The sequence below is a fragment of the Stenella coeruleoalba genome (assembly GCF_951394435.1).
Source record: "Stenella coeruleoalba genome assembly, chromosome: 7".
NCBI lineage: Eukaryota > Metazoa > Chordata > Mammalia > Artiodactyla > Delphinidae > Stenella > Stenella coeruleoalba.
In genome coordinates, this window is record NC_137153.1 from 109365320 (window position 1) to 109380082 (window position 14763).

The 14763-nt window shown below is 38.8% G+C and overlaps 1 protein-coding gene across 1 annotated transcript in view; it reads right to left on the minus strand.

The window, feature by feature from the left end:
* Positions 1 to 1799: 1799 nt before the first annotated feature.
* C5 (complement C5) overlaps positions 1800 to 14763 on the minus strand; it is a 78125-nt gene continuing 65161 nt past the window's right edge. The window contains exons 34-41 of the mRNA XM_079927421.1: positions 13739 to 13841; positions 13298 to 13372; positions 13076 to 13181; positions 11895 to 11978; positions 10877 to 10966; positions 8574 to 8657; positions 2877 to 3015; positions 1800 to 2313 (exon numbers count right to left, since the gene is read on the minus strand). Of these exons, the coding sequence (XP_079783547.1) occupies positions 2175 to 2313; positions 2877 to 3015; positions 8574 to 8657; positions 10877 to 10966; positions 11895 to 11978; positions 13076 to 13181; positions 13298 to 13372; positions 13739 to 13841 (820 nt within the window). The 3' untranslated portion in view covers positions 1800 to 2174. The remainder of the gene's footprint in view (positions 2314 to 2876; positions 3016 to 8573; positions 8658 to 10876; positions 10967 to 11894; positions 11979 to 13075; positions 13182 to 13297; positions 13373 to 13738; positions 13842 to 14763) is intronic.

A 14763-nucleotide genomic window follows, 5' to 3' on the forward strand; every position in this document is an offset into this window, starting at 1 on the left:
TCCTGCTGTCCATCTCCAGGAAGCCTTTGGAAGCTCCTCCAACTCACATACTCATTCACGTCTCTGAGTTCCCTCCACATTTATAGGAAGAAATACATACCTAACATCTGGGTGCTTACATGCCACGTAGTCTTGTTTTCTGTTTCATAAGATTGTAAAATTTCTTCTTCGAGCTCTAGATAAAAGAGGCATTAGACTGTTTCAACTCCCTTGTTTCACAGGCCATCAGAAAGGTGAAGAGGCTTGTCCCAAACCCCTGCCAGGGGCACAGCCACACTAGAACCTGGGTATCCTGATGCCCCACACTCACTGGTGAATCCACAAGCACTTGCTGAGTCCCTAGAATGTGTCTGGCATTGTGCCAGGAACAGGAGACAGTGATGAAGAGAAAGGACCCAGACCTTGCCCACATGGAGCTCACAGGAGAGCCAGGAAGCGGCACACCAAAGAACTATACATGAGTAAGTAAATAATTGCAAGTACCTTGGAAGAGAACTGCAGGGTTGAGGAGGGGCCCTGCTGTGTGGAGGGTCAGGAAAGCCTCACTAAGCAAGTATGTTTAAGTACTTAGGAGTTTGCTGAAGAGGAGCTGGTGGATTTCTCAGGGATCCAGGCTCGCTCACAAAGGCCTGCTTTGATGTTTGGAAGCTCAGCTGCATTGTGGGTTAATTAGGCCGCTGTGGCTGACCTATTTGAAACAGTGCTCAAGGAGAAGGCGATGTGAAGGCTCAGAGACGCTGGTGCCTCGGGGGTGCTGCAGTGGTCCTACCCACCCTGCTTTCAGCAAGAAGGTGACAGGAGGCACTTCAGGCCTGCTCTAGAGGGGCCCTTCATCCCTCGCTGGCAGAGAGTTTGGGCATATTGGACACACTGGTTGTTTTTGCCAAGGGAGTGCCTACAATGTGAGTTTTGACATTAACAAAAATAAATCCTTAGTTCCTGGAAGTGGAAAATCTTAGTTTAACTTAGGAGGCACACTGCAGGGCCTTGTGTAGTTTCACCTAACTGGTAAGGGGCAGATTTTTCAAAAAGGGAATGCATTTTAGTCACTATTACCGTTTCACCCAGAGTTTATGTTTCCTTGTAATATTTCAGTGGGCTGGTTAAACTAAATCTAAGAAACTCCACCTGCATCCTGACTTGGTCTTAGGAAATTAAACCCGACGAGCAATAGGATGGGGCAGAGTGGTGGAAGAGGGATGTATTTAGACTGTGAGTGAGCCTTGGGGTTTGGTCTCCCACTCTGCCCCTTACTAGGCTGGGAAAATTGCTTCACTTTTCTGAGCCTCAAAGTCCTCATCTGTAAATGGGGATAATAATAATTTCTGTACCTCGTGAGATTCTGGATACATTAAATGGGAATGTATGTGAGAATTCTTCCATAGGATATCAAGTGCTGCAAAATGTCACTTAAAAGTGAGCCTTCTGTTAGAAATCCTCATTTATAACCCCCCAGTGGAGGCTCAGAGACCTGGTTAGGGCTCCTGATTCCCACTAGATTTCTCTTCATTAGGTTGCTTGCCTTCCAGGAGAACAAGTTCCAGGGGAAATGAGTATGTGCTGGGTGGGTGGGGAGGGGAGTAGAGGGGTCCCCATGAGGGTAAGGAGAGGGCAACAGGAGGGGAGGGGGCAACGGCAAGTCTCCTACCTTCTCAGGTTGCTGAGGGCTCTGAGGTGAGGCCTTCTCAGATCTCCCGGGCTGCTTTCTCTACCTCTCTCAATTTGCCTGTCTTTGTGTGGTTGAAGCTGACCTAGCATAAAATAACACGCTTTTTCGCACATTTTGAAAGCAAAGGCAGGCTTTAATGATCAGTCTTCTGTTCCTTGGTATTTTCTTTCAAGCAAAGGCCATGTTTTTGTAAGATACTACATTTCAATGGGGCTATTCTTTCATCCCCAGCAAACATTCCTGAGTGGTAGGTTTTAGGAGGGTTCCAATTTATTGCTTCTGGTGTCCAATAACCTTGGAATGAGTGTCTGTCTCCATGCCCCCCAAGGACATGTTATTTCAGAGAGTTACTGCTCTTAAAATCGTTCTCTAATAAAAGCAAGTGTCCCTAATTCTAAGTAGAGTGAGCTCTCCAAATAAGACCAGCTGTGAACGCTCGAAAAAAAAAAAAAGGAAGAAACTTCAACAGGAGTCTATAGTGAAAATTGGATGCATCTGACCTTCTTTAGGCATTTTCACAGCCATTTAAAAAGATGTCTTCAGTAAACTCATCTAGATTCGCTAAAAATGCTTGGCAAGATGGACACCCGGTGTCTGTGGGCCAATATTCAATCCAGGTCAAGGAATCTAACGGGTAGATGTACCTGCCAAGAAATAATGCAAACAAAGCATTTGTGATGATGGCCACAGAGAGAGAAGAGCTGAATTCAGCTGAGGCCAGGCTGCTCAGGTGCCCAGGGATCAGGTTGCCGGCCAAACACTTCTGGACCCGTCTCTCCCCAGGAAGGTCCACAAAACCCTGGGGATCATAAGCTGCTTGGGGCTCCCATGGTTAAAGGCAGGAACAGCATCTGTTTCAATGTCTATTTTTAAAAAACAGATAATAAAACGTGTATCCAAACACTGTCCTCTTTAAAACACAACAGCCTGAGAACTTACTGAGGGAACACATGTGGTAAAGGGGGGTCAATGAGCACCCCCAGATTCACTGTCAGACCTGAGCACTCAATTGGTTTATCCTCAGTGCGTCCTTAGCCACCCTGGTGGTTTTGAGGAGCTCTTTGTTTTAAACTCACATTATTTCATTTATGCTCCTAATGGTTTGCGTATTAACAGCAGGGCACGTAAGAACACGCAGTGTGTTTAAGAATAAATTGCACTCTGTTTTGGAGGGAAGATCAGAGACTCCAAAATATTGGTGACTTACTTGAAATGGAAATTGTATTTTATCTGCAGGGCCTCTTTACCCATAATTAAGTACTGTTTTCCTTCTTCCAGGTCAGCGTTAACACAGGTTGTCTTTTTAATGAAGGTGATTTCAGAGTCTTTCTCAGCAGCAGCTTCTCCTGAGAGACACACAAATAAGGTTATCACATTCTTGTCACAATGTCAAAATTATTAACTCTTTCGAGAATTCCAGTTCCTCACGGCTATTTATTATTCAGTGTAAATTTCTATTGACAGGCTAATGGCTATAGGCAATGTCCATGTGGTTAACACTTCGGACTCTGCAATATTATGACATAGTGTGAGTGTGTTTTGTGTTTGGTAATTGCAATCATTGTTGCTTTTGTTGTGGTCATCCATTTACAATGCTTGGTGTCAGTTTATTTATCTCTTGTAAAAATAAAATACAGTGTGTGTGTGTGAAAAAAAAAAAGACTTCAGACTCTGGGATTAGGCTCCCCAGGCTAAACCCCAGCTCTTCCACTTCCTGGCTGTGTGACCCCAGACAAATGAAGCTCAGACCCCTCATCCAAAAAATGGGCATCACAGTAAAACCTACCCTGCAGAACTGTTGTGAGATTAAATGGGTTACTATATGAAAAGTGCTTAGAACACAGTAAGCAATATATAAGCGCTTTTCATTATTACTCTTGTAGAACCAGGAATTAAAAGAACCTCTTTAGAGTTGAACAATATTAATCTCCATATGTTACACAGGAAAATAAAAAAGGATTTGGTAGCTGGCAATGGGCAACTTCGTAGAAAAGTGCAAGACATGCGAAAGACTAGAAAATTTTAAGGAGGATAACTTTAGGATTCCCACAGAACTAGTACGTAGCCAAGAAGTTGGCTCCCTGCCTGGAATGCATTCCTCTTCATGTTGGCCTGTTGAATGTCTACCCATCTTTAAACGCATCTTCAGTTCTCACAGTATCCAGTAAACATTCCCTGATGCTCTTTGTCAAAAGTATCTGTCTTCCCCTTACTCCATTATACTTGAATTTCTATCATAATGTTTCACTCCACATGCCTGATTCCTCTGCTAGGCTGGAAACTTTTTGAGTCCAGGACAGGGAATTCATTGCTATAAATTCAGGACTGATATCCAGTTATTAAACTCTGGCAGAGTCATACTAATTATTAAATCCTCGGGCTTCCCTGGTGGCGCAGTGGTTAAGAATCTGCCTGCCAATGCAGGGGACACGGGTTTGAGCCCTGGTCCGGGAAGATCCCACACGCCACAGAGCAACTAAGCCCGTGCACCACAACTACTGAGCCTGCGTGCCACAACTACTGAAGCCCGTGCACCTAGAGCCCATGCTCCACAACAAGAGAAGCCACCGCATTGAGAAGCCCGTGTACCGCAATGAAGAGTAGCCCCACTCGCCGCAACTAGAGAAAGCCCACGTGTAGCAATGAAGACCCAATGCAGCCAAAAATAAATAAAGAAAAACATTTTTTAAAATCCTGAAAAAATTCTGAACCTGTTGCTAAATAGCATATAATAGTAATGCATAAATGGTAAACTTTAATTAGTACTATAAATTCTAGTGTACTCAAGTTAGTTCAAGCTAATGTTCTTAGGCTCTCCCGGTGACCATTATTACATGACTTCCTGTTGCAGCAACATCTAAACACCCTTCCCAGTATGATTTGCCAAGTCAGCCCCTGTCATGGTAAGCAGTGTGGCTGCAGGGGGGCTTATTATTTTTTAAAACCTTTTGTTACAGGAAACTTCAAGCATATTCAGAAGGGAGAATAATTAATCAACCTCAGTTTCAACAATCACTCATCTTTCTTTCATTTATACCGTCACCTACTCTATGCATCCTGTGCTTTAGGAGAAACACTAATCATAGGATAATAACATCATTATCCTTGAACCACATAGTTGCCCTTGATTCTAAGTAGTTTAGTTTTTATTTTGGTTTATTGTTAGTGAGCAGCAATTCTTTTGTAAATGGTAAGTGTGTGGTGTTTTAATATTTATATGAATTCAAAATCTATATATATTAAAAACTAACACCCAGAATGACTAGATAACAAAGTATGCAAAATTTTCTTAACATTTCCTTTTAACTATCATAAATATGAATCTTCTGAATTGACAGGAGAACAAAGAAGAAATGATATCAGTAAAGAACTGCAGGGATTTCCCTGGTGGCGCAGTGGTTAAGAGTCTGCCTGCCAATGCAGGGGACATGGGTTCGAGCCCTGGTCCGGTAAGAGCCCACATGCTGCGGAGCGGCTAGGCCGGTGTGCCACAACTACTGAAGCCCGCATGCCTAGAGTCCGTGCTCCACAGCAAGAGAGGCCACTGCAATGAGAAGCCTGCGCACCACGGCGAGGAGTGGGCCCCGCTTGCCATAACTAGAGAAAGCCCTCATGCAGCAACGAAGACCCAAGGCAGCCAGAAATAAATTTATAAAAAAAGAGAACTGCAGGGACTTCCCTGGTGGCGCAGTGGTTAAGAATTCACCTGCCAGTGCAGGGGACACGGGTTCAAATCCTGGTCCAGGAAGATCTCACATGCCACAGAGCAAGTAAGCCCGTGCGCCACAACTACTGAGCCTGCGCTCTAGAGCCTGTGAGTCACAACTACTGAGCCTGTGTGCTGCAACTACTGAAGACATCGCTCCTCGAGCCCATGGTCTGCAAGAAGAGAAGCCACAGCAATGAGAAGCCAGCGCAACTCAATGAAGAGTAGCCCCCGCTCACCACAACTAGAGAAAGCCTGCACGCAGCAATGAAGACCCAATGCAGCCAAAAAAATTTTTAAAAAAACAAACAAAACTGCAGCTTGGGAATCATCTGATGCTGCAGAAAATTCAGAACAGTCTGGAACGTCTTTTGATAGTAGGCAAGAATTGATACAAAATAAGTAATTTGTATTTCTGGAATGAAAAGCACTTGATTATTTCAGTAAAAATAGGAATGGCTTATTATTGCTTATGATGCGAACGTTGTATGCAAAAAGTGCTTGAAAATTGGGTTGTGAAAAGATCAAAGTACTAAACGCTTACCTATTTTGTCAGAATGGCAATCGTGTTTCAAATAAGGAATACTTGTGATCATCAATGAGAAAAAAATAACATCACAAATCAACTTCATACAGTAAAACATTTGAAATAATAAAAATCAGAAAAAAGGTTGTCAGAGTATTGATAAAGCAAAGAAAAATTTGGAAACTACTAGAATTTTAAACTCTAGTGTATAGTTAAAAATAATCAAACAGGGCTTCCCTGGTGGCGCAGTGGTTGAGAGTCCGCCTGCCGATGCAGGGGACACGGGTTCATGCCCCAGTCCGGGAAGATCCCACATGCCGCGGAGCGGCTGGGCCCGTGAGCCATGGCTGATGAGCCTGTGCGTCTGGAGCCTGTGTTCCACAACGGGAGAGACCACAACAGTGAGAGGCCCGCGTACAGCAAAAAAAAAACAAAAAAAAAAACAAAAAAAAACAAAAACAACAACAACAACAAAAAAAATAATCAAACATTTTCAGAGTTGAAATACTTGATAACATTTCAAAAAAAACAATGTAAACATATTGCCACAATTTAGATTTATGGTCCTACTTATTGCAAAATTTATATCTACTGAAATGAGAACACAGCTTTTTGAAAAATATAAATAAGGTAATAAAATAAAATTTCAATCATTGAGAAAATCAACTATTTAATATAACATGTGTTTTAAATAACTTAAAATGAAAAATTAGAGACTTTGAAGATGGCTTAATGGGTTTTGTTGAACTCAAGGTACTGGAAGGAACAACGGGACAGCATATCAAACTGTTTGAGAAAAAAGGTGTCAATGAGAAATATTTACATGAACACCTTATTGGTGCAAATGTAATGCCAGGGAGAAGTCTGGGGCTTCAGTAAAAATCCTGAAATTTCCAGCTGTTTCAGTTTGACTGAATCACCTATCAAGTGTCTCTGGATAATGCAATCAAAGACAAAAATCACTTTAGATATTGTTTTCATATATTTGATATTCACTACCACATAGCTAATATACACTAGACAGAATTAAGTAATAGTGTGAAGACCTCAAACAATTGCATTAATAAAAATTGGAAAAATATTGGGATTTTGACAGGCAGCCAGTAGTGCTAGAACTCCAAAGGCAGTTTATAAATCATATCAAGTCTGATAGATTCACTTTGACAGATATAGGAGTAAACATTTAGAAAGTGAATATATATGTGCTTTAGTGATTTGCCTATGATATTCTAGCAATTATGTCAATACTATATGTATTCAAGAAAAAAATGTTTCAGCTTTAATAAGCTGACAGATTAATGAATGAATGATAAAACTGATCGTAGAAAAATAAGTAAAGGAAATATGAAAATGAAGCAAGAGCTGTTACAAAATGAAGAATGACATGTCGTTTGATATAAAACAAAATAAAATATCAATTTAAGAGAAAAACTAATTGTATGAAAGTGTTTTTGTTTTTAGTGACAAGAGCAAAAAATATAATGAACTTTTAAGTTTTGTAAAACCTGTGAATTCTGAAACTTTGTCAATGATGTTTGTAAAACTGAGGGTTGACGGGGAATAAAAATTAAGAAAATTAGGAAAATTAAATATGACATTTCGGTAACTGTTTTTATAATTTAGCTGATAATAGAGATATATTAAATACATGAAAATGTTAGATGGTATCATAAGGACTAGAAACATTTGAATGTAATTACTGCTAGTTCAGCAGCAACTGAGAAAGTGTTCAGTACCATGCACGATACTGCTGCTATTAGGAGAAATTACTTATTGAGGCTATAGGTCATGTAATGACTATCAGTAGACATGCAATTGGAAAAATTTGATGTGGTTCCTTGTTGTCAAATCAAAGCACAAACAGGGTCCCCTATCCAAGTGAGTGAGTCAAGCAAAATAACACTGACAGTTTCTTTAAAAAAAAAAAAAAACTTATTTGGGATTAAACATGATTTAATGAATCATTTGTGTTACTATTTATATCATTACAAGCAGTTTCACAATATTTGTAGCTCAGTTTACTTAAAGAATAAAAGGGAACATATTTTAAAGTGTTTTATGTGTTATTTTACATATGAATTTATTTTTTGTATTGGTTACTAAAGCTCACTTATCCTATCAAAACTCACATGGCATCTGAGCCATTTTGCACTTCATAGATGCTCCTAACTGGTTTCCCTGTTTCAACTCTTGTGCCCTCCAATAGAAACCAGGATGATTTTTAAAACCATACATCATAAAATGTTTCTTGCCTACCTAAAACCGTTTATTAGCTTCCCTTTGAACTTCTAGAATAAAATCCAAATTTCTCACCATGCCTTATAAACCCCTGTATGACCCAGCTCCTGCCCATCTGGTTCCCTCTACTCTGCCCTTTAAGAATGGCTAACTCCTAATATCATCTCCTAAAAGACGCCATCTGCTATCACTCCAAAGGAGTTTCCCCCATTAATTCCACATCTGTTTCAACTATAATACTTATGATTTATAATTGTTTATTTATCCATCTCCTTTTTTAAAAAACGTGTCTCCTCAAATAGAATATAAATTTTATGAAGGCAGGACCTATGGCTGTGTTATTCACATTGTATCCTCTGTGTCTAATATAATGCCTGCCACATAGTAAGGACTAAGTATTTGTTGAATGAAAGAATGAATGAATGAATTCTTACCAGCTTTGTAGATATCCAGGAGGGTTGAGGTATACTTGACAAAAGCATTTTCTTCAGTGATGGCTATGATCTTAACTTTATAAGCTGGTTAAAAAAAACACACACATACACAATAATTCATGCTTATTACCACTACTGCTGTGTCCAATAGAAGCCAGAGTCCATCAAACATATGAGAAATGAAGCATGGCAAGCTCTTATGGGCACCCTGCAGTAAATCTCATTTCTTCCAAGAAGCCTTCCCAAATACTCCCAGTGTGATTCTACTGGTCATGACTGTAATGACTCATTCTACTTAAAATCACTATCTCTGATCACTGTTATAGAACAGGCTGGTTAGGATAAGAGCAATATTAAATTAAAAGACAGAAGCACACAAAATCAAACAAAACAAGCCTTAGAAAGATGTAAAGTTCAGATTCTGATCTTTGAGATGAATGGAGTCATGCCTACGGGGCACTTCAAAGAGCCCCTTCCTTCTCTATCACTAGGGCCTGCCACGTGAGACTCTCTGGTCCCTTGCCTCCATTCTTCAGATACCTCCACTGGCTTTGATCTTTGGTTTTTGATAGGACTCCATTTTCCAACCCGTCTTTGCTTGTATCGGCAACTGTCTGACATGAAACATTCTCAATCCTGTTTTCTCTTCATTCAGGCATCAATGTTTAACCTATGGTGTGTTTGACCTCAGCTCTGAAATGACCAGCTTGAAGGGACCCATCTCTTCTATATGGCCTGAGAAAAAAAATCCTCTTATTTTTGCTTTCGATGGGGTTGAAGTGAATGACCTAAAAGCTTTTGTCTATTTTTGAGATCCTAGCTAGTTAGCAAGACGTATAGATGAATGAATGAACTCATTGTGGCAGAACTAAAGGCTGTGTAAATTAGTAGCTTAAAGACTGTCCTGAATTTCAGATTCTTAAGTACTTATGGTGGATATGGGCAATGTACCTACTGTGGCCATAGATGGATAGAGGGAATTATTTAATTTTGTTTCTATTCTATTATTCCAGCATTAACCTGTAGCTCCAAAAAAGACAGCTAAGTTTTTTCTTGAATGTAATGAACTAAATCCAGATTGCATTTACTCTGTGTTAAAATAGATTTCTTATATTTAAGAGTTAAAATAGTTCTATTATGGAGGGAAGAAATAACTTGGTTCTTCTAAATTTTAGAAAAAAATTGTTAAAACAATATAGTATTCTCTTCAATGTATTTTAAAAGTGGCAGTGGGTCTTGGCTGAGTTAGGCAACTTTTTAGCATTTTTTAAAAACTCAAGATATGAATTTGAAGGAAAGACCATGAGCCATACAAAATTCATTCTTATGGCTGTATTTCCATTTAGAGAATTCAGCGTGATATCACGGAAATAATATTGGAGACCAGGATGCATCCTAGTTCTATTACTTACTTCTGGCATGACTTTGAGCAAATTATTTAGTCTCCCAGACTCTCACTTTCTTCATTGGTAAAATAAGGATAATTCTCTGTTACCTCCAAGAGGGCTTATGGGACACCAGTGTGAAACCATATATGAAAGCAGTTGGTAAACACAAAATGCTACACGAACAGCACTGTTCTTATTTTTTATTTATAAATAACCCCCTACCAATTTTCAAGAAAAGATTTGAAATAGTGTATAATCTGTGTGCTCTCTCTCTCTCTTTCTCTATTAAAAAAGCCAGAAATAAACATTAGGAATTATGGACAGAAAATAAAGGATCTAATTCTATGAGGAATTTGAGACAAGACTACAACTGTACTTGGGCATTTGATTTAGCTCTGAGGTCTGGACAACAAGAAGGAGATGCTCCTTTTGAAATGGAGAGAGTCTCAAACATGGATTGTGACTGTGGATATATTAAAAATTATTTAGTACTGATATTTTTACCTTGTCTTTGGAGGGATTTGGAAAGTACCCAGACCCCTAAACCGTCTTTGTCTCTGTTTCTGCTCGATTGACTGGAAGAATGCAGTAGTGAAATCTTATACCTCTGTGGCTTCTCAAATATTCTCTTTGAATATGTTTTAGCACCTTTAATTCAATGGAGTCTGTGGAATAAAGTGTCTTGGCTGCGTGTGCACCTCACTCCTATCATTTTTAATGAAAATCCTATTTCTTTGCTGAAGGATAAATAACTTTTCATGTTAATGCTGAAAATTGATGGCATTTTCCTTCAAGGGAACATGTGGAATGTTGTATCTATATAATCACTGTGTAAAGTTGTAGATCTTCCTAACTGATCATGTTTTCATAAAATGTCATGTTTAATGGAACTATACATTGAACTTTTGAACTTACCATATGCAATCTCTGGTTTACATGCTGTTTCTTTTCTAGTAGCTGCAGAGATTGTCAGATCCAGTTCTGTCTGCATTTGTCCACAGTCAGCTGGATTTTGTGAAAAACAGTACAAGTTAGGTTAATGTAAGGAACAGGCAGCTTTGGGAGTAAACATAGTTCTTTCTCATCAGCCCTGAGACAATCTAAAATAATCTTACAATTACCAGATTCCTAAGACCTGTCCATTTTCTCCTCTTCCATAAAGTAAAACAGTATGTAAAGCAAAAACAAAACAAAACAAACAAAAACAAAATCTTGAACAAGAGACTTATTCTTAGAATGGGTAGTCACTCCACATTCAGCTCTTTAGAAATATATATGCTTCATTGAAGAAAGGAGGAAATTTTTCCATTTTGAGTATAATCAAAAATCCCTTGAAGGAACCAAATTGATGAGTTGACTGATTTACAGCTCTAAGACGGAGCAATAAGTACCTAAGAAATGTATAGATTTTAAGGATTTTGAAAAACAAAATAAAACCAAAAAGAACCCAGACCCTCATGGAGTCCATTGCTGATTATTGGTGAGTTCTGGGTCTTTTCCTTGGCCAACAAGAAGTAAAACTGCCTTGATAGATGAAAGACTGAATGGAGAATGTCACTATCTGGGAAGGACAAGGGGAAAGAAAGAGGAGCTAGTGGCTCAGTCTGGAGCCTCTGTTCTCTTAGGCTGTGGTCCTATTACACTAAAATGACCAGGTGAAAAGTAACAATTTCGCATCATGTTATCCTTCGGATATCCAACAACCATCTGGATGGTATTTCTCTGCCTCTGTACAGTAGGAACTATCGGGTTGTCCCAGAGCTGTCGAAAAGTAGCTTTACAGTGCTCAAGGAATGAGCTTTCAATCAGATGAGATTACATTTCTACTTCTGAGAAACGACAGTTTGTCAAACAGCTCCCCCAAGATTAGTCCCAGATTATGAGTGGCTGCTTTAAACAAGCACGCAGCCTAAACACATTAAACAAAGTTTACCTTCGACACATTTGCACATTACTCCTTCACAGACTTTCTGAAGTTTGGTATGGGACATGCTATAAAACATGGTACACTGTTTATCTGCAGCAATGAAAGTGCAATTAGAAGAGGTGGCTTGATGAACGCACAACAATTTACCCCATCAATGAGTCCCTCCCATGGGGCCTTGGAGATCACCTATTCCAAACCCTCTTTTTGCAGCTGAGGCCCAAGGAAGTTAAATTATGAATTGTCTGTCCTAACATGGGTCCCTCTACCCACAAAATATTCTCCCTTTCTGTACTTGAAATTTTACTCTTCAATATTCATTTCTTAGAATGAAAATATTTGGTGCTTCAGTGAATGAGAGGAAAAAAATTATGTTACCTGAGAGTCTATTGAAAGAATTGTAATGGTAATTATTTATGCTGGAGAAGAAAAGAAACTATATATTTACATAGTTTTGGGGTTTTTTTCTGTCACTCAAGGAGAAGAGAGGCTAACTATGTTCTATATGATTTCAGAAGTAAAACTAGATTGAATGGGTCTCAGAGTTTGGTTCACTTTAAGAATTTTGTAACAAGTAGAACTGTCCAAATTGAAGTCTTCTGTCTTGTGAACCAAAGTGCTCTCCAATCACTTAATATTCTCAGAAGTGGCTGAATGATCAAACGTGGGGGTCATTCATTTGACATTTATCAATACACATTATGTACCTGACACTGTGCTAGAGATTAGGGGCACAAGGATGAAAACATTCTGTCTGGGGTTGTGGAGAAACCAATAATAATAATGCAATGTGGCAACTGCTATAATAGAGCTCTCTGCAAAATGTGATGAGATTATAGGTGGAGGAGAAGTTGATTCTGGGAGGATTAAAGAAATAGTTGGGCGAGTGGGCATCTCTAAAAAGGAGAGATGCAATGAATAGTAAAACTGAACACCAAAGATAAACTTGAGGCAAAGAATTTAACTTGGGAGCAGTCTAATCCAGTTATTCTAAACATGAAGAAACTGAGGACCAGAGAGGTGAGATGATTTGTTCAATGTCACACAGAAGTTGTCTGTCCAAGTTGGGAATGTTTGTGAGGAATGAGCCCTGGGAGAGGCGATACATAAAATCTGTAGGCCTCTAGTGCATTTCTACATAATGAATACAAAGCAGTCCTCTGAAGAAACTTTAGAGTAGAGTTGATTACCTGGTCTGTGGTACTCATACACTGTGAAAGTAGTAGGACTCAGAAACCCAACTTGAAAAAGTTCAACTATCCGGAATCGAACACAAAGGAACTCATTGGAAGGAATCTGTTTGACAAATTCAAGGTTTAAGAAAATTATGGGAGAGGAGAGACCCATAATATTTTAGGCTGCAAATTTTGAATAGTAATAATAAATGAAGAATGGTGAGAGGTGGAACTTACCGAATTCAGTTGCAGAATAACATGTCCATCTTTGATTTCATAATCAGTTAATAGTTGATCCACCCCTTCCACAAGCTAAGGGAACAAAGAGGAAAGCTCAAATTTAATTTCATGGACTTTTTGTTTAAATGCATTCACCCACTGATGGAATGTTAGGTCATGGGGATGTAATCCACTATTTAAAGACATTGAAGAGCAGCTCCTCCTCTTGAAAAAGTCTGAACACGTCATCGTATGCACTCACATTTTTCAGACCATGCAAGTATATGTCCCTATTTCACTTTGAAAAATAAAAACTTAGGTAGATTGTTGGTTTGAAAAGAATATTCTGGCTGATTCTATGAAAGTGTCTATTAGAAGGAATGGCAATAGCTTTGTTTGTAAAATAATGCAATAAACAAAAGCAGGTATCCATAACAACATTTAAAAGAAAACATTTACAGCTTTTAAGTCTTCTGGGTTTGCATTGACTCCAGTAGGCAAAGAGATATCCATCACTGCATGGGAGGACCCAGATGATGATTCTTCACTGCTGAGCTTGTAGCTAAAATAAATTAGAGATTAGGAAATGAAATAAATAAATAAATAAATAAGATTCTTTAAGAAAAGCCCCTGTTCCTTGGTAGGCTTTAACTTTCTAATGTGAGTCTCCAGTTATTTGCTTCTTTACAATATATGTGTTGCAATCTCTGAATTTTAGAGATGCAAGAGATTTCTTAGTCATCTATTCCAACTCTTTACTCACTTGACCGGTTATCTCAATGGACCTCCATTCTGGGGTTGGAAGAGATCATAAAAGCCATTCAGTCCGAGCTCCTAATTAGCTAGTTGAGGAAACTGAGGATGAGATAAGGTACTTGTTCAAGCTCACATGACTATCTCACCTCAGAGCTGCATAAGTCTCTTGATTCTCATCCTAGTTCTTTTTCTAACGGAGAATATTCAAAGAAGAAAATTAATTGTATATTGGAAAGAAACTCAATAAGCATGTTCAGGAAAAGACTGGAAGGAAACACACTAACATGTTAGAAGCTACTTTCTCTGGATGATGAGATTATAAGTGATTATCTCTTTTCCGTGCTTTTCTGTATTTTCTAAAATTTTCATATTAGATATTTTATTTAAAAAAATGTTTCAAGGACTATCCTTCATCTAGGAATTGTGCTTGTGGGGAAGCTGAGGAGAAAGGCAAAGGGGGTAAAATGGGAGATTTGGTTTATTTTGTTTTTGTTTTTCTGGTATGAGGGAAAAGAATACTGAAATTCCCATTTACTGAAATTCCCATTTCCAATACTGAAATTCCCAGTAAATTCCCAAATCAGTAAATTTGGGCTTTATCCCAGTTCTGCTGAGGGTTTTCCCCAAATTATTTTCCCTTTCTAGAGCTCATTTTCTTTTTTGTAAAATTAACTGTGAAGAAGTGTAAACTCGTGTTTTAAATTTATCTTTATAATTCCAAGCCTTCA